Source organism: Megalobrama amblycephala, linkage group LG2 (assembly GCF_018812025.1).
Source record: "Megalobrama amblycephala isolate DHTTF-2021 linkage group LG2, ASM1881202v1, whole genome shotgun sequence".
NCBI classification, from domain to species: domain Eukaryota; kingdom Metazoa; phylum Chordata; class Actinopteri; order Cypriniformes; family Xenocyprididae; genus Megalobrama; species Megalobrama amblycephala.
In genome coordinates, this window is record NC_063045.1 from 54,051,423 (window position 1) to 54,078,197 (window position 26,775).

Genomic DNA, 26,775 nt, shown 5'->3' on the forward strand with positions numbered 1-26,775 from the left:
CCTGCAAAACTGATCCTGTTTTGTGTACACAGGCTGTTTGACTGTTTGGCATTATTTTCAGTGTGTATTTTACAGTTTGGAAGTGAACAATACTGATTAATACACATTTTATCTCAGTGTTTTTCCTGTGTGAGCAATAGCTTTGGATCAGTATGAATCCCTCAGTGTTTTCTTTTCTATCCTGGGTACATCAGAGCATACTCCCCCTCCCAGCTCAAACCTAATGAACCTGTCAGACCTCAGCATGTGGTTCTGAACAGAAAAACTCCCGTAATTAGACCCATGAGGGGGATTTTCTCTGAGCCTCTTTGAAACATCCTATACATGACTCACAGAGCGCAACATTTGCTGCACATAGCAGAATGACACCATAATAGATTAAAACACAGCATTTTATAAGATTGTGGTGGTTGATGAGATGAGCTTAATTCAAGTGTTAATTCATTCAAGTAATTAACTGAAACACTTTCAGATCAATAAATCAAGATTGGGATCCAGAATGTATTCATCACAACGGTTGTGTCCGAAACAGAAGAATCTGCCTCATTGCCCAATCGATGACTTAACGGATAGCATTTTGAATGAAGGTACTGCCTGAGGAACTGATTTCAGGCTGGCTTCTAATTGGGAGATAACCAAGTGAATATGTAATGGCCAGAAGAGACAGGAGACCAAGTAATACCACCAGGGTCTATCAGTTTATTTGTTCGGACAAAGAATAGAAATAATAAAGAATTTAACAATTTCCTGAATTTTTTACTAAATATAACTTAGTTTAGGACACTTAGGACATTTTCTAGTTCTGAGTCACTGATTCAAAAATGCCTGAAATGGTACGTACTCGAATCATTGAATCTTAAATAATCTATTAATTTAGAACCATCTGAAAGAACCAATTCAAAAAGGATGTCATAATTATGACTTTGAATACCATAATTTCGATTTTCTTTTTATGTCATAAAATTTAGTATGTTATCATTCCGATTTAGTATTTTATAATTGATTTTGCCATAATTTTGACTTTGAATGTCAAAATTTTGACTTAGTATGCCATAATTATGACTTAGTATGCAGTGTTGGGGAAAAGTTACTTTTAAAAGGTAAAAAAAGTAACTAATTACATTACTTTTTATTACTTTTATTGCTTCTTTTTTTAATGACAAAAAAACAAAAGTTCTATTTTTGGTAAAAGGCCCTTTGACACCAAAAATGAAATGAATAAGCCTCAGTCAGAAGGAAATGCAAATTACACCTGTACAGAAGAGGGCAATAAATGGGAAAACAAAATAACTTATTTGAAAAAGTAACTTTACTCATTACTTTAAAAAAGTAATCAGGGGCGAGTTGCATAAACATAGCCATTATTTTAAAGCCCCCCTGTAGTTAATAATTTTATCCCTTAAAACTCATCTTTGATCACCAAAATGACATATTTAAACGTTTTTTCTTTATCTTTAAAATAGCTCCAATGTAACTCTACACCCTTCCTTCATTTAGTATAGTCGGATCTACTAATATACTAATTAGCCCCACCTCCTATCTGTGCTGGAGTGGTTTGCATCTTACCTCAAGGATAGAACCTTTTCTGTTAACGTGGGTAAATGTTTCTCATCCCATGCTCAAATCTCCTTTGGTGTTCTGCAGGGCTCTATTTTAGGTCCTCTTCTTTTTTCTTTCTATATGCTTCCACTTGGTCATATTATTCAGAAACACAACTTATCATATAATTTTTATGCCGATGACACTCAGGTTTATCTGCCCGTTAAAAATAACACCTGTTCTATGTCTAATCTTTTGGCTTGTCTTTAAGACATTAAATGCTGGATGGACACAAAGCAGATCAGCACTGTGGTGAAAAGTAGTTTCTTCCAGTTAAGATCAATTGCTAGAATCAAGAGGATGCTTTCTAAGAAGGACCTTGAAACTGCAATTCATGCTTTTATCACATCAAGGTTAGATTATTGTAATTCACTTTATCTGGGTTTGCCTAAATCATCTTTGGAACGTCTGCAATTGGTGCAAAATGCGGCAGCCAGATTACTAACTGGCACTAGAAAACATGCACATACAGTATTACTCCTATACTTGCCTTGATTTTAAGATTCTGCTTCTTGTTTTTAATGCTCTACATGGATGTTCTCCGAGTATATTTGTAATCTCCTTACCCCACATACTACCTCTAGATCTCTTCGGTCATCAAATCAATTTCTCCTCTCAGTCCCTCGTTCACATTTTAAAACTAAAGACTCTGGAATAGTCTTCCCTATCACATAAGATCTTCCCTTCAATTTTTATGTTTAAATTCGCTTTGAAGGCATATTTTTATTCTTTGTTTTAATTCTGTTTGAGGGTGCAAACATTTTCATTTGTCCAATTAATTTTCAGATGTTTTATTATGTTTTAAGTTTGTTCTTTGGTTTCAACTTCTGTTGTTTTTAAATGTTCTTTATAAATTAATAAACTAAACTAAGCTAGCAGTTAGTCAAGGGACAGTCAGTCTTACTTTTCAGTATCAAATTGGGCCAATCTATGTTTTTGTTATGGAACAGGATGTTACATCCAAAAATTGGATGACTAACTTGTAAGACTAGTCTTAGCGGATTATCCAACCGTAAATCAAGTTCAACACTGTTAGTATGTCATAATTATGATTTACCAAAGCATGATTTTTTTTCTTATGTGGCAGAAAAAGGCTTCCATATGCTCATCAGTGAAACTGTGCACGACAAATGTGACCGTACAGCGAGCGTTTGGCGATACACCGCTAATTGTTGGCAAATGTTGCTTGCAGTGTTGAAATAAACATAGATGGTATTAATAATATGTTGAAATAATCAATCAATCAATCGTTGAAGTCATCCTAATATTTATTCAGTTCACATATGATTATTTCCAACTATTTGGTGTCAGGAATATTAAAATACACTGTTGACAAAACATTGACTTGGTTAAGATGATAATGACACATCACAAACACAATATCAGTTCATCTATGCAGACGGAAAAAAACAACAACAACAACAACAGAGGTGAAAGACTGAATAAGGCTGTTTGAATCTTTATGATTTTAGTTTTAGATGCCGTACAGGATGTTTTCCTTGAGCAACATTTTCGATCGTTTGGCATTAAATACCTGTGATTTTTGATCTTAAAACACAGGAAAAACTATCACAGAAGTGCTTAACACTTTAAGATGGATGTTTTCAAACACCTTGATGTTAAAGGTGACAAGTCAGTTCATATTTATCAAAAAATAACAAAAGTATTTTAAAAGGAAAGAGAAATTTATTGAAAAAAATCTATGTACTAGGGGGAACCAAAATATCACATTTTATTCCTGACAGATGATGGCAAAAGGCAAATTGCCTCTTCACCTCTCATCTGCCCCCACCCCAACCCAACCCAACCAAACCAACCCATGACCCCCCACCCGAGAACAGTGCCGTTTATCTGACATGCAACTCCCTGCCCTAATGGTGGCGTTGGGCCCACGGGGGCCAGGGACGCCCTACATGGGCGTGATTATGATTTCACCGTCTGCTTCTTCTTCTGGAACTTTCTGAACTGCGATTGGATGGCGACTGCAGCCTTCTCCGTCTCGGGGGCGCCCATGTCGATGTCAATGTCCTCAGCAGGGACTTCCTTCTTGGATGGGTCTGTGGGAATGAAACATTGTGTATTGGGCTGATATTGTGCACAATGCACTGCCTTTCTATTACTGCAGTTCTGCAATCAGGCTTGATTCTACTTCATACCTTTGTGCTCTCACTCTTAGAAGAAAAGGTTCCATTTAGAAGTTTAAAGGGTTCTGTCAGTGCTTCATATATAGAGACTTCCATCATGGAGTTTGAATTTATTAATTTTGTTTTAATTCATTTTTACTTTAAATTTTATGATTAAACAGCTCGTAAACTAGAAAAAATTTATTTGTTTTTAAATAACCTGTTAAACATGAAACAATTTTGCAATAATTTCAGACATATTAGCTTTGTTTCATGTTTATACACTGTAAAAAAGAATTGTTGGTTAAACTTGAAAAAGTAAGTTACCTGCCTCACTGATAAAAATTATATGCTTGATTTACTTAAAAAATATAATGAATTCTTTTGCATAATTTTATTACGTAGATCTAACAAGACTAGTCTTTGTACAAACTACTTAATTTTTCTGTTTGTTGAAATAAAATTTGCACATAAAGTTAACTTAATTTTAGCATTCAAGACACATTGGACACATTCAAGAACCATTTTCACAACTTTTACAAAATCTTCACTCTGCAAAGTCTCTTTTTGTTAGGCGTTAGCCAGAAGATGGGTATATTCCCTTTATGGCATGCCCAAAACAGTTGTTTTTATTATTAAAACAACTTTAATTGTTGTTAGCAGGTCCTCAACCCAAGCACATGTTCTACACTTCACCACGATGGTAACCCCAAAACTATTAACATAACAGAAACTTTTAAATACCAACATAATAGAACAGTAAACATTAAAAAGTCTCTCCATTTTCTCATGTTGCTAAAAACTGCTTAAAATAACAGTTTATTTCAACATTTACACTCCTAGATCAGCCCCTTTGCAAAGCATGATGGGTTGTGAAAGTCTTGTTTGATTGAGTCCTGGTTGAGTTTACTTGATTGAAACATGTTATTTTAATATGAAAACATCAAGTTAAGTCAAAAAGTAATTGTTTTAAGTCAAATTAACATGAAGCAATTAAATTTGAACCAGAAACCTAATACAATGGTGTTGAATCAAAATAAGTTGTTTACATAAAGTGAACAGCATCAAAAAATCATTTTTTTGAGTGTAAAATTTTGAGTCCATTGAAATTAAAGGTTACAATTTATTTTACAGTGCCGCAGTTACATTGTAATTACTCAAATAAGTTCTGAGTACTATTAATTAACTACATGTACATACAATAGAGTTTCAGTTAGGGTTAGGGTTTAGTTTAGGGTTAGTTACTTGCAATTATGTATAATTATCACTGTTATTACTGTAACGTGTAACTACGGCACTGTAAAATAAAGTGTTACCATTTTAAAAATTTGAGTTAATACGATGAAAGGGATTGATTTAATCAACAGAAACTCAAAATACTATGTTATCTGAACCACATTAATTATCTAAGTTGATTTGACAAAAGAAAAAATATTGTGATAACAAATCATGAAAATAATTTTCTACAGTGTAGTTTCATGTCTTTTATTTGGTAAAGAGTAATCAGCCAAGATGGCCGCCATGCCTGTGTCTTCAACCAAGATGGCCGCCAAGCTAACATGACTATGACTATTTACCAAATAAGAGACATGAAACTATAAACATGAAATAAACCCCAAAACCATGTGACATCTATATAGAACCTCAATGAACCTTTTTTTCTATGAGTGTATGAAATGAAAAGATTATTAAAAAAGTAGTTCATCTAAAAAGCAACATTCTGTCACCATTTACTCACCATTTTGTTCCAAACTCATATAACTTTCTAAATTCAAAAAGGAGATTTTGTAGCATATTCACTTTGTTCTTTTGCATTTTTAGTAATAACTTTAAAATGTTTATTCTATTCCTCATACAAAGCTGCAGTGATGTGAATTTCTTTCAAAATAATATTGGTAACACTTTACAATAAGTGTTACAATAACATTAGTTAACATGAATTAACAATGAAAAGTACATGCAAAATTTAATAGACTTAGTATTAAGTAAGATTAATAAATATTGTAACAAATATATTGCTCATTGTTAGCTAATGCAAGTAATTGAATCTTAACTAATGGAACAAATGTTAACTAATGGAATGTTTTACCGTAATATTTAATAAATAAAGTAATTTGGTTTAAAACGGCATGATGGTAAATTATGACAATTTCATTTTTGTGAGATCTATTGCATTAATTGCACTCTATTAAATGACCATGTATCTACACTTACCTTCAAACATACAGTTATATTGCTTTCTCTACAAATATTATTTACACTGTGTAAGAGAGAGAAAGAGAAACAAATGCAGACTTGCAAAACAGTCATGATTTTATCCAGACATGCACAATTCAAGTATGGAGTAATGAGTGACACTATACCTTGTCCACCTGAGGGCTTGATGTTTCCAGCAGATCCGGATTCTTGTCGCTGTAAACAAACAAAAATAGAACTGAGATTAATATGTGTGGATACCTTCAGAAACATCCCTAAAACAAACAAAAAAAACCTATATAGCCAAAGAATGATGAGACAGGCATTGAAGATGTCAGTTTTCTGTCTCATTAGCTGATCACAATTTGGTCCTTCACATCCTGAATTAATAAGTCGGTGTGTACAATGAATTTCAAACACTTCAGAAGAGCTTTGATGCTCTGACGCTAAAGCAATCTTCTTCAGTGTGTGTGTGTGTGTGCGCGCTGCTCGTTTTCTGCTGATGGCATTCTGTATGGATCTAGTTACAGTGGAAAGCGTGTCATTATATGCAGAAGGATTATTTCACACACATACACACACTGGCACAATTTAATCATATTAGTCTCTCTCTCTCTTTTCCTCAGTCTCCTTCTACCTCAATCAATCCTCTTGCGTTCAGTTCTATCTTTGTCTTACAGCCTCTGATAAACGTGTAGAATTTGCATAAGAATGTTTGGCAGGGGAAAATCTGTGAGCTCTTCACGTTGCCGGAGTTGCCAAAGCTTCTGATACAAACCGCTCGGTTATTGCTTTGCATTTAGGAGGCGACGCAAAGAAGTCGTCCTGCTGGATGATGTAGCGTATAGTTTGTGGCTGTTGTGGGGATGGTGAAGGGCGCTGCTGCATAAATTACAGTCATTTGAAATGTCATACAGTGCAGAGAGTTGAGCGCACAGCTTCAAAAGCTTGAGAAATTAAATAGATGCTAAAGTGTGAGTCTAAAGTCCCAATCAGGAGGAAAGTTCTGGAAATAACAATCAGATAAGGAATGCAGGCATTCAGAATGATTAACATGATGTGGATAATGGATATTTAATTGCGCTTGATTTAATTACTTTTGACATAAAGTTCATTTTTAAAAGCACTAATAATTTAATAACACTATTAAATATAATCTTCAACAAATCATTAGCAATTTTTTCATATGTAGTTATTAAAACAAAGATAATTGGAGTATGTGCTTCATGTTTAATTCAGTGTTACTTGCCATTTCTTTGTAATTGTTTGTGAAATTTACTAGCCATTTCTAAGTGAAAACTGTTTCTACACCTTTTTTTTGAACAGCATATACAGCACGTGATCACTGCGCAAAGTTACACAATCGCAGCCAATCAGGAAAATCTTGATGTTTAAAGTGCCCCAATTATGTTATTTTAAAGGCTACTAATTTTGTTTTAATAGGTTTACATGCATCCAAGGTCAAAAAATACTTTAATTTTCTCATAATTTACATTGAAGCATCACCTCTCACAGTGTATAAACAGTTTGATAAAGGAATCTGTCTCTTTAAACTCCGCCTTTCCAAGAGTCTACTCCTCTCTGATTGGTCTGATGACCCAGCCAGTTGTGATTGGTCTACCGCTTACAGTGCGTGTCAGAAACAAAACATATCTGAATTTCAGCTCTGGAGGCTTCCTCAGCCCTTGATACACAGTGATACAAACAATAAAGATGCCGTCAGTTTACAGTGTCAATTTGAGCCCGTGTTCTCATCCTTTTAAAGTTCATGCAAAGTAGATTTGCAGCACAGTGTTTTCTCGACATGTCGACAACACGAACCAAACTCTTCCAGGCCTCAGCTACAGCTAGGCTGCATTTAACTCCATTTTTAGACATATACTCAAGAACTTCCCTAAGCACTTCCCCTCGAGGGAATCCCCATTGAAGTGTGTACAACTTCGTCAAGTGGACGAGGGAAGATTATTCGAACAGACCCTCGAACTCTCGATTTTGACTGAGGGACTGAATACGTACACTTCAGGCAGGTGATGATGATTGTGATGTCACAGCAGGTTGCGCTTAAAGGGTTAGTTCAACCAAAAATGAAAATTCTGTCATTAATTACTCACCCTCATGTCGTTCCACACCCATAATCGTTCATGTTTGGAACACATGTTAAGATCTTTTTGATAAAATCTGATGGCTCAGTGATGCCTGCAAGATCTTTTTCTTTTTCAATGCCCAGAAAGGTACTAAAAACATATTTAAAACAGTTCATGTGACTACAGTGGTTCAACCTTAATATTATAAAGTGACGAGAATACTTTTTGTGCGACAAAAACAAAACAAAATAGCGACTTTATTCAACAATATCTAGTGATGGGCATGAAGCTTCATGAAGCTTCAGAGTTTTACGAATCTCTCTTTTACGAATCAAACTGACACATGAACTATTAAAATTTCGAAACACAGGACGTAACGAAGCCTTGTTTACTGAAATCATGTGATTTTGGCACTCCGAACCACTGATTCGAAACAAAAGATTCGTAAAGCTTCGAAGCTTCATGAAACAGTGTTTTAAAATCACCCATCACTAGATATTGTTTAATAAAGTCGTATTTTCGTTGCTTCATAACATTAAGGTTGAAGCACTGTAGTCACATGAACTGTTTTAAATATATTTTTAGTACCTTTCTGGGCACTGAAAGTGCAAATTAACTTGCTGTCAATGCAGGCCTCACTGAGCCATCGGATTTTATCAAAAATATCTTAATTTGTGTTCTTACGGGTGTGGAACGACATGAGGGTGAGTAATTAATGACTGAATTTTCATTTTTGTGTGAACTAACCCTTTAATTTACCCCCAACCCACACAAACTCTACTGTATGATATTGGAGTTATTTTGACATTTAACCACATTTAATACAAGTTACCTTAAGCTGACTGCTTTTTTACACAGTTTTTATATTTTATATAAATATATTTTTATTCAATATTTGTTTATATTTAAAGGTGCCATCAAACGCTTTTTTACAAGATGTAATATAAGTCTAAGGTGTCCCCTGAATGTGTCTGTGAAGTTTCAGCTCAAAATACCCCATAGATTTTTTTTAATTAATTTTTTTAACTGCCTATTTTGGGGCATCATTAACTATGCACCGATTCAGGCTTGCCTTGAACAGCATAAAAAAAGTTCACACAGCTAATATAACCCTCAAATGGATCTTTACAAAATGTTCGTCATGCAGCATGTCTAATCGCGTAAGTACAGTGTTTATTTGGATGTTTACATTTGATTCTGTAAACCACATTTAACAGTACATTAGCAACATGCTAACGAAACATTTAGAAAGACAATTTACAAATATCACTAAAAATATCATGAAATCATGAATCATGTCAGTTATTATTGATCCATCTGCCATTTTTCACTATTGTTCTTGCTTGCTTACCTAGTCTGATGATTCAGCTGTGCACAGATCCAGACATTAATACTGGCTGCCCTTGTGTAATGCCTTGAACATGATCTGGCATATGCAAATATTGGGGGCGTACATGTTAATGATCCCGACTGTTACGTAACAGTCGGTGTTATGTTGAGATTCGCCTGTTCTTCGGAGGTCTTTTAAACAAATGAGATTTATATAAGAAGGAGGAAACAATGGAGTTTGAGACTCACTGTATGTCATTTCCATGTACTGAACTCTTGTTATTTAACTATGGCGAGGAAAATTCCATTTTTAATTCTAGGGCACCTTTAATTGTTTAACAGCCCAAGCATATGTACCAGCCAAAAGAATGCTGTGTAAACAAATTTATAAGAAAAATAAAACTATAAATAATAAATCAGCTCCATATCAGATTCCAAGTGATCAAGAGGTTAGGGTGTTCCCTTTAATCACATGCAAGGGTTCCGCCAGTAGTGGGCACTTATGCAATGTAGGCAATGATGTACAGCCGAGTGAACAAGACGAAGGGAAGTTAGCGTGGGAAGGGCATAAAAAAGTGGACTTAAACGCAGCCCTACAGTGGACAAAGTAGACATTGTTCGAGGGGCAGCTAATGAAGACCATAGGCTGGCATTATGCAAATTTGTTTAAAAAAACTAGATAGGTTTGTGCAGGAAGTAAGACTGGAATTTCTGACAACCTGACTTTTTTTGAGGCAGTTCAGAATCGCTTCTTTCTTTATTTATTTATTGTGCACTTTGAAATTTTGCAGACCTTTTACATTCACAAACAGCTATATTACATGAAAGATAATATCTGAAAAAAAAGCATAATAGGAAGGAAGGACTTTTTTATCACTTTATCATGGCATACCTGGATGTTATATAAAGACCAAGATGAATTAATGCTTTTCTGGGCTTTTTAAATTTTGCTCCAATACTTTTCATTTTCCAACACAATTCTATCCTCGCTGTAGGTGCAAACCCACAGTGAGACACCCATCCCGGTTCTTTTTCTGCTTGGAAAGGGGTGAAATGAGGGAAATCTCCTCACTGCAGAGGAACGCGTTCCCGTTTCTAATCCTGTTTATGTGAGGAAACTCTAGAGTGAGGAGCAGAGGGAGACATTCTCCGGCAGCATCAATATCACCACGGTTACATCCCTCTGTCCTGACAGTCTCAAACCACACAGCCTCAGAGCTAATGCCATTAAACTTGGATTATTGCATTGAGCTCCAGGGAGGCACAAACAAATGCATTAATTGGAGTGAAGTGTCAGTCAGTTGTGTGGCATGTGAAGATGCGAGTCTGAGTGTGGTCAAACACGGGTGAGAGAGAGATTTTATTCAATTTATTTATCTAATTAGATGGACATCTCCCTTTAAGGCCAGTCAGTTCACTCTGCGACCAGCTATTTTCTATGCAGGTGACAATTTACTTAAAGTTCCCCTATTATGCTATTTTAAAGGTTCCTAATTTTGTTTTGGAGGTCTCCTGCAATAGATGTACATGAATAAAATGTCAAAAATCTTTTATTTTCTCATAATGTACATTGCAGCATCACCTCTTTTCTCAGTGTCTGAAACGGTTCGATCAAGGATTCAGTCTCTCTTAACCCCTCCTTTCAGAGAGCCTGCTCTGCTCTGATTGGTCAGATGGCCCAGTCTGTTGTGATTGGTCTACCGCTTATAGCACGTGTCAGAAACAAAACGGCCATATCTTAACCATATCTGAATTTCAGCTCTGGAGATTTTCTCAGCACTTGATATGCAGTGATACGAACAGTAACAATGGCGTCATTGTTCGCGGGCAGCCAATGAAGACCATAGGTGGACATTATGCAAATTTGTTAAAACCTACATAGGGTTGTGCAGGAAATAAAACTTAAAAATAAAAATTAATGGCTCATTTCAGGCAGAATCATTTCCTTAATTTGGGAGACAATAACTCCATTTGTCATAAACTTTGATCTTTGAAAATTTGCAGATCTTTTACATTCACAAACAGCTATATTACACACTACATAAAAGGTAATATCCGAAAAGCATAATAGGGCATTTTAAATTATAGAAATCTGTTAGTCAACAGAATCTGTTAGTCAACAGATCAACAAACATATTTTGTTGATCCAGGAACATGTCTTGGCAAAATCACAGTTTCTACAGCAGCCTTAAACGGACAAACACTCTACAGAGCATGTTTCATCACTATGTTGTTCTTCTTCTAAATCGTTTGTGTTTTTAGAGGCAGCTTGCATCGTCACTACGTTGAATACGCATGAAGTAGTAGTAGTAGTAGTAGTAGTAGTCGTCTGGTTTATTAGAAGCAGAGACCGTTCTTTGTTAGAAATAAGAAGAAACCTCATTGCTTCACACAAGCTACTCTCAGACGATGACATGTCGGCCTAGACGGCCACCGTAGCTTCTCCGAAAGGGAGGGGTGCGAGGGGTGTGCGCTGTTAGTTGCAGTTCGCAACCTCACCACTAGATGCTGCTAAAATTGACACACTGCACCTTTAACAATAACACTGGTTTCGATATCATATTTTAGCAATAATTCAACAATGGTATCATACATTTTGCTCATTTAGCTCAAATTGAGCTAATGCACAAGCATGTTCTAAAGGCAATCTTGCTGCACAAGATAGTTAAAATAAGTTAAACTGCTGATATATTTATAACTAGATACATGAAAAATAACGTGTCAGTTTAATGGCATAAATATTTGAAGGTAACTCTTGAATTTTAAAGGTGCCGTAGAACATCTTTTTAAAAGATGTAATATAAGTCTAAGGTGTCCCCTGAATGTGTCTGTGAAGTTTCAGCTCAAAATACCCCATAGATTTTTTTTATAAATTTTTTTACCTGCCTATTTTGGGGCATCATTAAATATGAGCCGATTTAGGCTGCGGCCCCTTTAAATGCTCACGCTCCCCGCCCACGGAGCTCGCGCTTGCCTTTAACAGCATAAACAAAGTTCACACAACTAATATAACCCTCAAAATGGATCTTTACAAAGTGTTCGTCATGCAGCATGTCTAATCGCGTAAGTATGGTATTTATTTGGATGTTTACATTTGATTCTGAATGAGTTTGATAGTATGCTCTGTGGCTAAAGCTAACATTACACACTGTTGGAGAGATTTATAAAGAATGAAGTTGTGTTTATGAATTATACAGACTGCAAGTGTTTAAAAAATGAAAATAACGACAGTCTTGTCTCCGTGAATACAGTAAGAAACGATGGTAACTTTAACCACATTTAACAGTACATTAGCAATATGCTAACAAAACATTTAGAAAGACAATTTACAAATATCACTAAAAATATCATGTAATCATGGATCATGTCAGTTATTATTGCTCCATCTGCCATTTTTCGCTGTTGTACTTGCTTGCTTACCTAGTCTGATGATTCAGCTGTGCACATCTAGACGTCCTGCCCTTGTCTAATGCTTGAACATGGGCTGGCATATGCAAATATTGGGGGCGTACATATTAATGATCCTGACTGTTATGTAACAGTCAGTGTTATGTTGAGATTCACCTGTTCTTCGGAGGTCTTTTAAAAAAATGAGATTTATATAAGAAGGAGGAAACAACGGTGTTTGAGACTCACTGTATGTCATTTCCATGTACTGAACTCTTGTTATTTAACTATGCCAAGATAAATTCAATTTTTAATTCTAGGGCACCTTTAAGGTTAGTTACCACCACATTTCTAGCCTGTAAATTCTGACTTTATGAGTTGAACGAAATGCATCTTAACTCCTGCTGTCCAATATTTTGGACCTTAACAGCGAAACATCTAAAATAATTTAGTGTTTCTTTCTCTGATCAAAGGCTTTAACAACAAATGAACAGCTTGAGGAGGACCTCAAATGAACCCTGGATCAAGATGCAATACTGCCAGGCTCACCTCTGCAGTCCTACAATACAAACGACAATTATAGTTATCCGAAAGAAAAGCAGGGGCACAAAATCACGTTAATGAGAGAATGACTGCAGGAAATAATTAGTTAATGCATAAACACCGGTTCCATTTGGAAGTGGCGAACAGAGAGGTGAAGTTTTCAGCCTCCTCGTTCTCTCTCTCTCTCGCTCTACCTCCACCATATGCCTCCCCCATATTGTGTGTTCATTATGAACAATCATGAAAACGATGATTGTAATCATAAACTTTATTAGCTGCCGTGAAGCAAGGATTGGCAATGAAACCCATGTGTACAGCACGGGGCAATTACAATTTTAAGAGAACAGGATGCTTGCTGCTTCTCCACAGACAAACATGCTCAGAACCAAAGCGGATGAGGAGAACAGCGGCATGCATAAACAAAACAAAAACAGAAATATGAATAAATAAATAAATTACTTGGCTTTAAATGTCATTAGTAGCAAATAAATCATCTGTCTAGCAGGACTCGGGTGTTGCAAAGCATCCTGGGCTCGCTGGCTTACGCAAACACACTGCAGAAGCAGGCTTTGCAGTGAATTGAACTTGATGCCACAGAGACGCCCTGAGCTCAGCACACCAGTGCCCTTCAGAGCAGCGCTTGGCACTGCCACCCGACGCCACGACAGCATCCTGCTCCTCACAGTTTGAGCAGCACTGCTGCGACGCTAATGAAGAACCTCATTTATATCTACTCGCTCTGACAGCTGGATTCACTAATTAATAGAAATGCATTTTAAACCCCATTTACAGACGATCGTTGAACCGAACGCTGACAGCTTCCTCCTCAAAGGTGATTTATGGACATTCTTGTGATTTCCATAAAGCTTTTTTCAGTACAAATCATGCAGCTGATAGTTGTGCCTATAAAAATGCTAATTAAACACCCCCTACTAAAGATTCACACTCAAAAAAACACCAAATTTTACACCTCTCCCAAATTCCTGCAGTGTTAAGCGACGGAGGAATTTAGATTATAAATAAATAAATAAATAAATACTGTATTCTGTCTTTTTATTCGAAGCCATTTGGAGAGCTATTTTTGATTCATTTGGCAGCTCGAGATCTTGGAAAGGCTTCCATGCTGTTCTCTAACGTCTATTAAGAATTTAAGGGAGAAACACACAACTAGGACACAGACGGCTAAAGAGGGGAAAAAAAACTCGGATCCAATGCGTCATATTTGAAGGCTAACAGATGCTCGACTGAATGTAGGAAGCAGGCTGGAGGATGGGAGCTCAAACGGTGGCTTTGTATTTGAGTGCCTCACCACCAGAAAACACTGCAGGACGTAAATACTGAACTGATGAATGTGTGAAACCACATGCTGATGAAATGATTATTTCACTGCTGGAACGGTTCCCAACTTATTTTTGGCACAGAAACTTCTTGTGTTCCATAGCATTCGTATTAAATGCAGTCAAAAATATTTAATAAACTGACTACAGGATTACTAACCGCTAATTGCTAACGGTTAAATAAAGATTTTTGGCACAGAAACTATTTGTATTCCATAGCATTCATATTAAATGCAGTCAAAAATATTTAATAAATCGAGTACAAGATTGCTAGCCGCTAACTGCTAATTGTTAATTGCTAATGATTAAATAAGCTTTTTTTTGGCACAAAAGTCTTGTATTACATAGTATTCATGTTAAATTCAGTCAAAAATATGTAATAAATTGAGTAGACGATTGCTATCCGCTAACTGTTAATTGCTAATGGTTAAAAAAGCTTTTTTTGTTTTTGGCACAAACATCTTGTATTCCATAGCATTCATATTAAATTCAGTCAAAAATATGTAATAAATTGAGAAAAGGATTGTTAGCCCCTAATTGCTAATGGTTAAATAAGGATTTTTGGCACAGAAACTTCTTGTGTTCCATAGCATTCGTATTAAATGCAGTCAAAAATATTTAATAAACTGACTACAGGATTGCTAACCGCTAATTGCTAGTGGTTAAATAAGGATTTTTGACACAGAAACTATATGTATTCCATAGCATTCATATTAAATGCAGTCAAAAATATTTAATAAATTGAGTACAAGATTGCTAGCCGCTAACTGTTAATTGCTAATGGTTAAAAAAGCTTCTTTTTTTTTGGCACAAACATCTTGTATTCCATAGCATTCATATTAAATTCAGTCAAAAATATGTAATAAATTGAGAAAAGGATTGTTAGCCCCTAATTGCTAATGGTTAAATAAGGATTTTTGGCAAAGAAACTTCTTGTATTCCATAGCATTCATATAAAATGCAGTCAAAAATATTTAATGAACTGACTACAGGATTGGTAGCCGCTAATTTCTAATGGTTAAATAAGGATTTTTTGGCACAGAAATGTCTTGTATTAAACGGCTCAAATGGTGGCTTTGTATTTGAGTGCCTCACCACCAGAAAACACTGCAGGACGTAAATACTGAACCGATGAATGTGTGAAACCACATGCTGATGAAATTATTATTTCACTGCTGGAACGGTTCCCAACTTATTTTTGGCACAGAAACTTCTTGTGTTCCATAGCATTCGTATTAAATGCAGTCAAAAATATTTAATAAACTGACTACAGGATTGCTAACCGCTAATTGCTAACGGTTAAATAAGGATTTTTTTGATACAGAAACTTCTTGTATTCAAGCATTCATATTAAATGCAGTCAAAAATATTTAATCAATTGAGTACAGGAGAGTACAGGATTGCTAACCGCTAATTGCTAACGGTTAAATAAGGATTTTTTTGGTACAGAAACTTCTTGTATTTCATCGTATTTATAATCAAATGCAGTAAAAAAGCCAAAAGGAATGCATGTAGGATTGTTAAATGTAGTTGCTAATGGCTAACTGCTAATTAGATAGGAATCCTCTAAAAATAAAACGTATGTTGAACAATTATAGTAATGACACAATTTGATCAATTTATTGGTCCCCAAGTGAACATAAATACAATAGTTGAACATCATACATCTGATATATTCCTTTTGGATAATTTGATTAGATGCCCATATATCACTTTTAAAGTCAATTCATTGACTAACTATCAAAAAGGTCAGTTTTTCTTGTGCTGGATCAAATTTGCATATAGATATGAACGCATATATCTGGGTGTTTCACTCTGGTGTCGTCTGAGCGCTATTTATGACTCAACTAAAATAATATGCTGCACGATATGCAGAAGAGTTTGTGTGATTTACAATATTATCTCCAGGAATCTCACTAGCGCTGAGGTAACACACTGTTCCAGAAAGCCTAATAAATAAACATTACGATGGGGAAAAGAGAATGAGAACAATAAATCAGGGAGAAAACACTGGAAAAGACAGGTGAATTGCGAATCACACTTGAGGAAATGAGTACAAATGATTGACAGCTGCTTTTACTGGCCATATTGTTACATGTACATCCTGTTTCATTAGCTTACTTTCTTTTCCACCTTACATGAATTTTGTGATAATGGAATCTATTTTTCCTGCTGAGATAATCCAAGCAAGACTAATGACGGCGAGTGCATGGACTCCTCATCAAATATTTAGCGACATTAGCGGTGACAGCAGCCTCTACCTCCAGGCGCCTCCCACCACGCGCCTCCCTTTCCCCACATAAGAGGAGGACACACTGCAGGGGTATTTCCTTCTGCCCCAACACGTGAAACACCAATCCCCATCCCCCCCCCACCCCCCGGCCACCCTTCACGCAGCAGACTGCACAGATTCTTGCACCCTGAACAAACAGTTTGTACACTACAATCGCCTTATCAGCCATCTTATGAGAAACTTCAAATCGTGGCACACCAACGGGTACAAGTGTACATCAATATCACACTTCACAGGAAGTGGACATGGAAATTTATGAAACAGTCACTGCATGTCGCATCAGGACTACACAAAATGTTTGTCTAAATTAAAAAAAAAAAAGAAAAACTTATTTCAACTTAATTAATTTAGATGAACTGAGGATATAACTATAGCAATGCCATTAATTAACATGAACATTTATCTACAAAATTTATAAATATTAACATTGCAGCAGCCATTTATCACCAAATATTTCAGGTATGCCGAATGTTTTATTTTCAATACTATTTTAAATTACATTTATATAAAATATAATAATTTATAATATTTAATTAATTTATATGTAATTTATAATATATAACATATATCATAAAAATAATATATAGCTAGAATAAAGAGATTATAAATATGTTTATTTGTAAGCAAATTCATTATATATTTTATTATAAATTAATGAGATAAATTATTTAAATAAATATTAGAAATTATTATAAAATATAATCATAATATTCAATTAATTTATATGTAATTTTAAATTAATTTAATCCATTAATATTGAAAATATTATTATAATTCTTATATATATATAATTATCCAAATTATATATATATATATATATATATATATATATATATATATATATATATTACAAATTACAAATAAACATTTATAATATATTTAGGGCCCATTATATGATAGGCTGTATAAATATTATTATTAAAAAAAAAATTATAAATATTATTAAAACAATTTTGTTTTAATAATATTTATAACATTTTTTATAATAATATTTGTATAATTATATAAAAAATATTTTCATACAATTATATTAAAATATATAAAAATTATCAATATTTGTTTATATTATTGTAAATAATTATTTTTACATTTTTTAAATTATTTTTATATGTAATAAGTACTTTCTCATCCAGATAACCAAATTCTGTCAACCTCTATCCCCTGCTTAGTGTGCAGGAAGCAGTGAACACTGTGTAGGGACTGGAACGCAGCTTTAGACTTGAGCCAGACACTAGAAGTGTGGGGTAAAATCTTCTTCATGGGCTCTTTAATGGTCTATTTTCTCTCTATCCACATCTAATCCTCCTCTTGCACTAATATGCCTTCTTTCATTCATCCCCTTTTTCTATCCTGTTCAGTGACATTTCCCTTTTTCGAGCGGCTGCAGGGATTACCGCTCAACCGGTGAGGTTGGGCAGAGAGCAAGAGTCGGACTCTCTCTGGCAGTTTAGAGGGATTACCGCGGATCCGAGCGGAATCTGTGTGTGTTGTCAGAATGATTATGGTTTGAGGGGATGGTGAATCACAAACATGACTGTGATAAACAGCAGACACATTACAGTGGACGTAATTCATCACAGAGCGGATGCAGGTGATGCTTCAGACATAATGCGGACGTAGAGAGGGACCATTTCAAGAGCTTCAAAGCGGAACGGATCACATCTGACACTGTACGATTTGACATGATGGGAGATATTTATACAGCCTATCATATAACGGGCCCTAAAGCCAGGTGCACACTATAGATTTTTTGTTTTGCAACGACTGATTAATTGCTTTCACGATTAATCAAATCTTCTTTTGAGCATAAAACAAGACAACCTGGAGTACGGAAGAGTGTAAGGCCTCTAAATTATCAACATGATGAAAACTTTGCTGAAAAGCAAGTAAAAAGCCAGTGTAATTCTAAAAACATCTCCCTTCAGGTCATTGTACACTTTGACTTATAAAAGCTAGAGCTTTGATCATAAAACTAAGCATTTAAATATCTAAGAAATAATATTGGGAGATACAGAGTGTCAACTGATATTTGAATACATTTTATGTAAGTAGTCTTCTACACTGTTATAAAGAGCTGACTGATGTTTGGCCATTTAATATCGGCAACAGCACCAAATTGCATATTTTTTGCTCAGTTTGGGCCTCTGAACTCCTATATTATAATATAGGGATCATAAAATCCTGATGTATCAAATATGATACTCAAAAAACATACATGTTTAATTTTTATATATATATATATATATATATATATATATATATATATATATACAGTACTGTGCAAAAGCACAGTACTTGAATGCACAAGGAGTCTGACAACAGCCGGTGCTCCACACTAAGATCCGATCTCTGAAGCGTCTTGGAGACACGGCCACAGTTCTTCTGGATTTGGTTTGTCTCAGTTTCATCAGTTTCTTCATGTAATCACAGACGGATTCGATGATGGTGAGATCAGATCTCAGTGTGGAGCACCGGCTGTTGTCAGACTCCTTGTGTATTCAAAAATCTCACTGGATTATTACATTATTACAATGACAAAATGAATGTTTGGAAATGTGAACTGATGTTTCCTACTGACACACTACAACAAAAGATATAAATAAATGGCTTAAAACCATTTTTGGGGGGGCGAAAATACTGACGTGCCTAAGACTTTTGCAAAATACTGTATATACTGTAAACCCAGTGGGCAAAACTAAAAAAATGTAAGGTAATCAAATTTTTTAAGTCAAGAAATTCAAAGTTTAAGTAAGCAGAACTGGCAGATTTCAAATTTGTACTCATACATTTTAATTGCTCTTAACTTGACAAATTTGAGTAAGTTAATTCATACATTTAACTTTAAAATAATCATGTAATTTTAACTTATATCTTTAGTAGTGGAAATTTAACTACTAGCTAATTGGTAATACAACATTAGCATACCATAGCAATTGCTGAAAGAGCATGACAATATAGGACATTTATCATATACCTGTTCTCAAACTAAGCCCATGCTCCACTCGTCACCATGATGGTAACCCCCCTCAAAAAATAAATAAATAAATAAATAAATAAAAATAACATAAACTCTTCTAAAGTGGGATAGCAAAGCATTAAACACTAAATCCCCCACTTAACATCTTTAACAACAACAACAACAACAAAAAAACATTATATAAGACATTATATAGCATTCATTCTTTCGAGTGTCTGGGAAACAGAAAGGTACATTTAAGTTTGTCTAAATTAAAAACAAACAAGTTCATAAAACTTAAAACAGTAAAACAATTCAGATTACTTAAAATGTGTCAGTTTTATGAACTCAAAAGAAAAAAGTTGTAAATACTCATAAAAGTTAACTAGCCTAACTAATTTGTTTAATTTGAGTTTGCCATACTCAAACCAATTAATTATTTTGAGCATTAGGTTTATATATATATACACACACCCACACACACATATTAAATATATTCTGACTATTATTTCATATGCCAGGCTTTATAGGATTAATATCTCATGCAATTTTGCTTCTCGAGAAAATTTATTTTCAAAGATGTTTAAATATGTTATTTTTTTATACAGATTTCAGTCATTAGCTTTATTGTTTAGAAGCAAAAGGTGGTGTCAAGTGGTAAATGTTACAGCCCCTCTGGTGATTGAGTTGTTTTGTGGGAGGTGGGTTAAGAACTAGCCAATTTGTTTTCTGGTGTCAGCTACTATATCAAATTTGCATGTGACCGTCTGTCTCAGAAATGCTGTATGGTTATATTTGTCCATCAGTGTTCTCCAAGGGTGGATGTAATTCACTTATAGACACCTTTAATCGGCAGATTGGGGATCAAAAAGGTGAGACGGACACAGTCAGCCAACCATCCTTTCTTTTGCTGCTATTTCAACGCTGCTGCTTTCCATGAATCAATATCAAACCCTTCAGACTCCAAGCCTCTTCTGAGGAGAGAGCAGTACAAATCCCTGTCTGCCGATAATGGCTCCAGGTTCTGACAGGCGGTTCAATACTGTGTACACATTGCTGATACATCAGGGAAACGAGTGCAGTGCTGAGTTGCAGGAGACTTCAGCAGGAGAGTTTGCTGTTGAGTCTGCTCAGGGCAACTGACCAAGGAAATAAACCGTAAATCTGCTCCCGTGCAATGCGGGATTCGAGATCTAGTGCCGCGCCGTCAGATGTTTAATGCGGCGAGAGGAAGATGAAGACATAAACAAGCAGAATGAAAAGAACTCAGTGCCCTGGACCGCATTGTGCAGCACGTTTGGGGGGCCGTTGTTTATGCGTGCGCAGTCTGGTTCCCCCATGCGCACAGTCGAGCGCGCATTTCCTCTTTATCCGCGTGGAAGATGCAGAAGCGCTGGGCCGTAATGTATAAAAATCAATTGTCAGGCCTGATTACATCCAGTGTTTGCACCTCGAGGGCCTTAAGTTGCTTTTGATCTCCATCAAGTTCATAGCTGTGTTCACCACAGCACATGGAGCTGCTCAGTTCAGATGTAGCTCCAAATAGATCAAGCACGTTGTTTTACAAGGGTAACCAAGATATTTTGCGTATGGTAACAAGCAAAAAGTTTTGCAGTATTATTTTGATCCTCACGGCAACCCTACCGCTAATGCTATAGCAGAAAATGCAAATGATGTGATTGTGATGTAAGATCACCTTTCGCTCTAAAGAATGAGCACCAATTTACAAAAGACTCTAGTGCATACACTGATATAAAAATGTTTATTGGTTAGCAAAACAACAATTTATAAAAAAGTTTGTATATATGTTTTGTGTGTGTGTGTGTATATATATATATATAGATGGCGTAGGAAGGATGATAGATCCTTAATGTAATCCTGCTGAAAATTACATTAACTATGCGGCACAAGCTGATTGGTTTCTGTTGCATCTGCAGCCAATGAGCTTGCTGCTCAACATTTAAATAGTTGGCCAGTGTTTGCAGTAGCGGTTTGTAGCACGCTTTCAAAGTCATTATGACATGCTTAAAAAATCTCAAGATTATTTTTAAGTTTTATTATTTATCCAATGTATCTTTAATTTTAATTTTTGTGCATATATATTGCTTATAAATAAACATTTTTTAAATCTTTAACTGGGTCAAAGACGTGACGGGTCTTTTTTTTGTCCGAAGGCCTTAATAAAAATAAAAAACAAAGATATGACATCCAAAGTATGTAAGGAAGAACAACTAGATCTCTTTTATTATATTTTGCTACATATAAAGGGATTTTAAAGATTTCAAAGTGATTTCAGATTAAAGTGTCAAAAGGTCATTTGGTTTAACTATCCAAAGCCCAATACAGCCATTTCATTTGTGATTAAAATATCTTAAAATGCAATAAATGTATATTATATTTTATTCTGGCATGATTTTATAACATCATATATTAAAATAGTGCAAAATGGTTTTAAAATTATGTGCAGAAGTCATTGCTTTGTTTTGAGAAAAAATGTCCGGAAAAATGAATTTCATTGATGTCATTCGGAGTAACCAATATAAAGGGACCATTTTGGATCAAGTCATGTGTTCAATATCATGGGACAGGATGTGACATCATTCAGACACATGCAAAGGACCACATTGTCATGAAGCAAAGTAACTAACTAACGATTTGAAAAATTAATGTTTTCACTTGTTCATACGCATATCCCGAAACATCAGGTCATTCGGTACAACCGCTATAAAACATGGAAAATGTTGTAATATTTTAAAAACTTGTACTAAATATAAAATGTTTGATTGTCCTTTTGCTAGCCAGCTAATTAGCTAGTTATGCAGATATCAGCCTGTTAGCATTGTTTGAAAATGCCGTCATTCGGTATATCCAAAAGTGTCATTCTGTAATAATGAAATTTTGGTTAAACCGAATGACTTTTTTTGGTGACAAATTTTGTCCATCTTGTAAAAAATGACAAAAGCAGTGTTAATTGATTATAAAATTAAAAAAAAAAACACAATCTCATTTTTTCACACTTAATAAAACGTCAAAATTAATTATATCTCCATTATGTTTTTTACACTTTTAAAAACCTTATTCGTCAGTGACCTAAATACAATAACCTTTAGATATCCTGAAATATATTGTTTTATATAGTAAAGTTAATATTTTAACCATGTCATAATGACTTCAGGAGATGAGTGCACAACTCAATTAACCTGAAAATGAGAAAACTACATTTCCCATGATTCTCAGTGGCAGATTCCTCTTTAGCATTAAAAATTCTTTGTCTTTGTAAGGTGAAACAACAGAAAAAAACATGAAACTGCTAAAAAATCACTTGAGTGCACTCCACACTACAATTACGACTTCTGGACTCGTATGCAAGAACTTCCCAAGAGCACTTGAAGCCGGCCTTTATTCCAGATGTCAGAAGACGACCCCTATTATGGTCCAGATACAAATCCATCCTGTGTTACATAATCCTACACAGCAACAGAAGTCATCTACAAATCCGCTTAATATCTCTATGTGGACAGCGTTTCAATCTCTGGTCTGCCCTCCAAATCTGGACCTTTTGGATTTATTTCCATGGTCTCATTCTGCTTTGTAATGTACAGATTTGCTAACCAATAAACTGCAGTAGCTTTTCTGGGAATAATGGAAAGGCAGAAAGAGAAAAAGTGATTTCTCCACTCAGAAATGTCGGAAACACCAATCAATCCATATACTGCTTCAGTTGAGGTCACCACTGATTGTGCCTAATCCTGATCTCTTTGTCTAAACTCGTCGCTCTGTGCTGTGTATTTTCAGGCCATATGTATTAAATCCCTGTTTAAACAGAATGACTCAGATACCTAATCAGGTAAATGTGTCAGAGAGTCCGTTTCAGGCACAAGAGATTACACTCCAAAAAATATATAATACTAATGCTGATGCTCCCCCTCCAATGCAGACAGATTCTTGCAAACAGGACAGCTGTTCTGTTTTGCAATCTAATTATTATGTTTTTTACACACCCCTGTGTAATTTAAAATCTGTATTACTTTGTTTTCACCTTGAAACTGGAAATATCAAACCCCAAAATGAGACTATATTATAAAAGTGGTTCATTTGATTCGTGCAACTGAAATTCAAGCTGCTTTTTACTGAAAACAATTTTACTTACAAACAATTCAAGGTGGTTTGATACCAAAAAATAAAACGTAATTTCAAAATTTACATTTATGCATATATATATATATATGGACACATGATCAGATTAAATCCGCTTAACCAGTTCTATCAGCTTAATTGTTTTTTCAGTTTTGAATTGTTATAAGGAAAGTGGCCAGGATATGATTTTTTTTATAAAATAAAAATACATTTCACAAAAAATCCAATTATACAGACTTGGAACATCACGAAGGTAAATTATAACAGAATTGTAATTTTCAGGTGAACTATTCCTTTAAGATAGGATTCTGTTTCCTTGTTCCCACCCACATTCTGGAATTCCTGCAGTCTTCCTGTGCATGTAAATACTTAAATACAGTAAAAGACCTTGAAAACCTTTCATTTGGCTCTTCAGTAAGAAAGCTGGAACTGGTCGAGGAAAGACCTTAAATAATTCAAGACTGCTGTATGAAGCCCATACTCCACAAGCAAATGCATGAAGTTCCCAGCTTGTGTTGCTCTATCCAGCATTTCTGGATTCCATGTGCTCCCTCTGTTCATTTAACTGACAAATATGCTTGAATGGGCCAACAGATTGATTTGATGATGCACAGTTCACCACAAGCCTGATTAAGCTCTTTTGGCAAATATACGTTAAGGCATGTTTTTAAAAGAGACCAGAATAATAATTTATATAACATTCCTGATCCTGCTGTGCGGGAAGCGGCTACTCATCGGCTGTTGCTGCTGCATTGGGTCGGCGCGCACTATGCGCACGCACGCGCTCAGTATCAAAGACAAGACGCGCGCGCTTCGGGCATTTCGAGTGCGCGCAAGGCAGTAGTGGTAAGTCCGAATCGGTTATTTCTAATTCGAAAAACTTAAAGTAAAACCGAATCACGTCATCACGTGGTCCCCAACACACATATTAAAAAACAAGAAAGCATTTAGGACCTAAATAGCCTTATCTGTATCGTATTAGACGTTGTAATAAATGTAATGTTTCTACTCTGTTCATAAAACTGAGGCTGCTTTTTATCTCATCGAGTCGTTGAGTTCACGGATCTATGCGAATTGGCTATAAATGTCTATAAAATAAAGATTTTCTGTTGTCAATGGCGATACGTAATTACGGGGGGATATGTTAATTATGGGGATAATAAGTCCAAAAGAGTTAAGGAGTTGTTAACCCGGATCATTACGAGTCGGACATGTCCGCAAGAAACGGTTCTCGGCTCAATGAATCAGTGTTGATTCGAGAAGGATTCAGGTCGTTTTGTGAACGAATCTTTTTTTAGACCTATTCTGTAAACTAATTCAATTTATTAATTAAAAAAGACCCGAACGAATTGGGCATACTAGCTATATGCGACTGCGAGTTTTAGTTTTTAGACTCAAATTAGTTTTTAATTCAGCTCTTCAAAGATAAATCCAGAAAACATGTGCCCAAAAATGAGTCCAGTCAGGTAGGCGAAAAATGTGTGAAAACGTTAAACAATTCGAGTTCGCTCCACTGTTAGTAAAAACTGCAAGAATTAAAATTTTCACCAAACTGCAAAACCTAGGCTATTTATATATTTTATGCAAACATTATCGACTTGACATTTGGTGCATCAAAATACTAAATTCGAATTAAAAATCACGAGAGCAAATTTACAAGTAGCTTATCATCCCTAAACCATCTCCGTGTCATCCCAGGTTAGAGTTGAGTCTTAACTGACAGCTGTCATTTGTTGCATCATTAATCATCGCGTGGATAATGCTGATTCGACAATCTGCCAGCGCGCGCAGCTGCAACAAAACCATATTCGCGCTCTATTAGCTCTTCTAAGCTATACTAAGCATGTTGTTTTGATTAATGAATGGTATTTCAGTTTTTAAAACGGTTTTGTTGTTGTAGTGAAGAAAAAATACACTCAAACTCAGCAAATATCTGACTGCAATCAACGCAAGTTCAAGGCTTTGTCTTAATGTCAGTTCTCCCCAACACTGAAAGAGAATTTCCTCCTAGGGAAACCCCGTTCGTTCGCTCATTACAGTAGAGTGATGCATCGTGCATGGAGGGTTATAGTATGAGGAAAGCTCACCTCACTCATGCTGGATGATAAGTGTGATGATGAAGGGTGGATTCGGCAGAAGAGCAGCAGTGATGCAGTCCTTCAGTCCGCGCGCTGCGTGGGTTTGTGCGCCTGCTGGAGTTTTATACTTGGAGCTCCAACTCCCTTTCATGTCATCACGTTTGCACTAAACCAATGGAAAGCTGCCGGTGTCAACGCTTCTGATGTCACCACTTTAATCTCGCGAATAATCACTGAAGCGCACCATTGCATCCTTTAGGATTCCTATAGAAATAGGAATATATAATAATCAACATATTTTGATGCGTAGGAATGCACTTACGACCACGTGTGTAATGCATTAAACGCATTGGTTATATTCTATAGCTATTTCTATCAACATATTTAGCATCTTCTAGATATTTGAATGCACTAAAAGTGCTCTTGCACAGCCTTCATTGCATTTTGAAGAGATATAAAGGAATATAGCCTGTATAAAAAGATGTGTTTGATGCATATAGGTTTTGCCTTCATTGTGAGGAACAAAGGATGATAAAACCTGAAATCTTTGAGGGGAGAATGCAGCAGTCTCCACAAGGTAAAACAGCTTAATATACATAGTAAATAATAAGGTTTATGTATAATTTAGAAACAACCAAGCGAGTGTGATGTTTTCAGTTTGCATTACAGTTTGAAATTAGATGGTTTTAAGGTATTCCCTCCACAATCTGACA

At 35.4% G+C, this 26,775-nt stretch overlaps 1 protein-coding gene across 1 annotated transcript; it reads right to left on the reverse strand.

The window, feature by feature from the left end:
- Positions 1–2,849: 2,849 nt before the first annotated feature.
- Positions 2,850–26,225, reverse strand: pcp4a (Purkinje cell protein 4a). The gene is made up of 3 exons (XM_048180943.1): positions 26,072–26,225; positions 6,086–6,134; positions 2,850–3,656 (listed from the first exon to the last, which is right to left on the reverse strand). Exons 1-3 carry the CDS (start codon positions 26,078–26,080, stop codon positions 3,523–3,525), a joined length of 192 nt encoding a protein of 63 aa, XP_048036900.1. The 5' UTR covers positions 26,081–26,225; the 3' UTR covers positions 2,850–3,522.
- Positions 26,226–26,775: the final 550 nt, after the last annotated feature.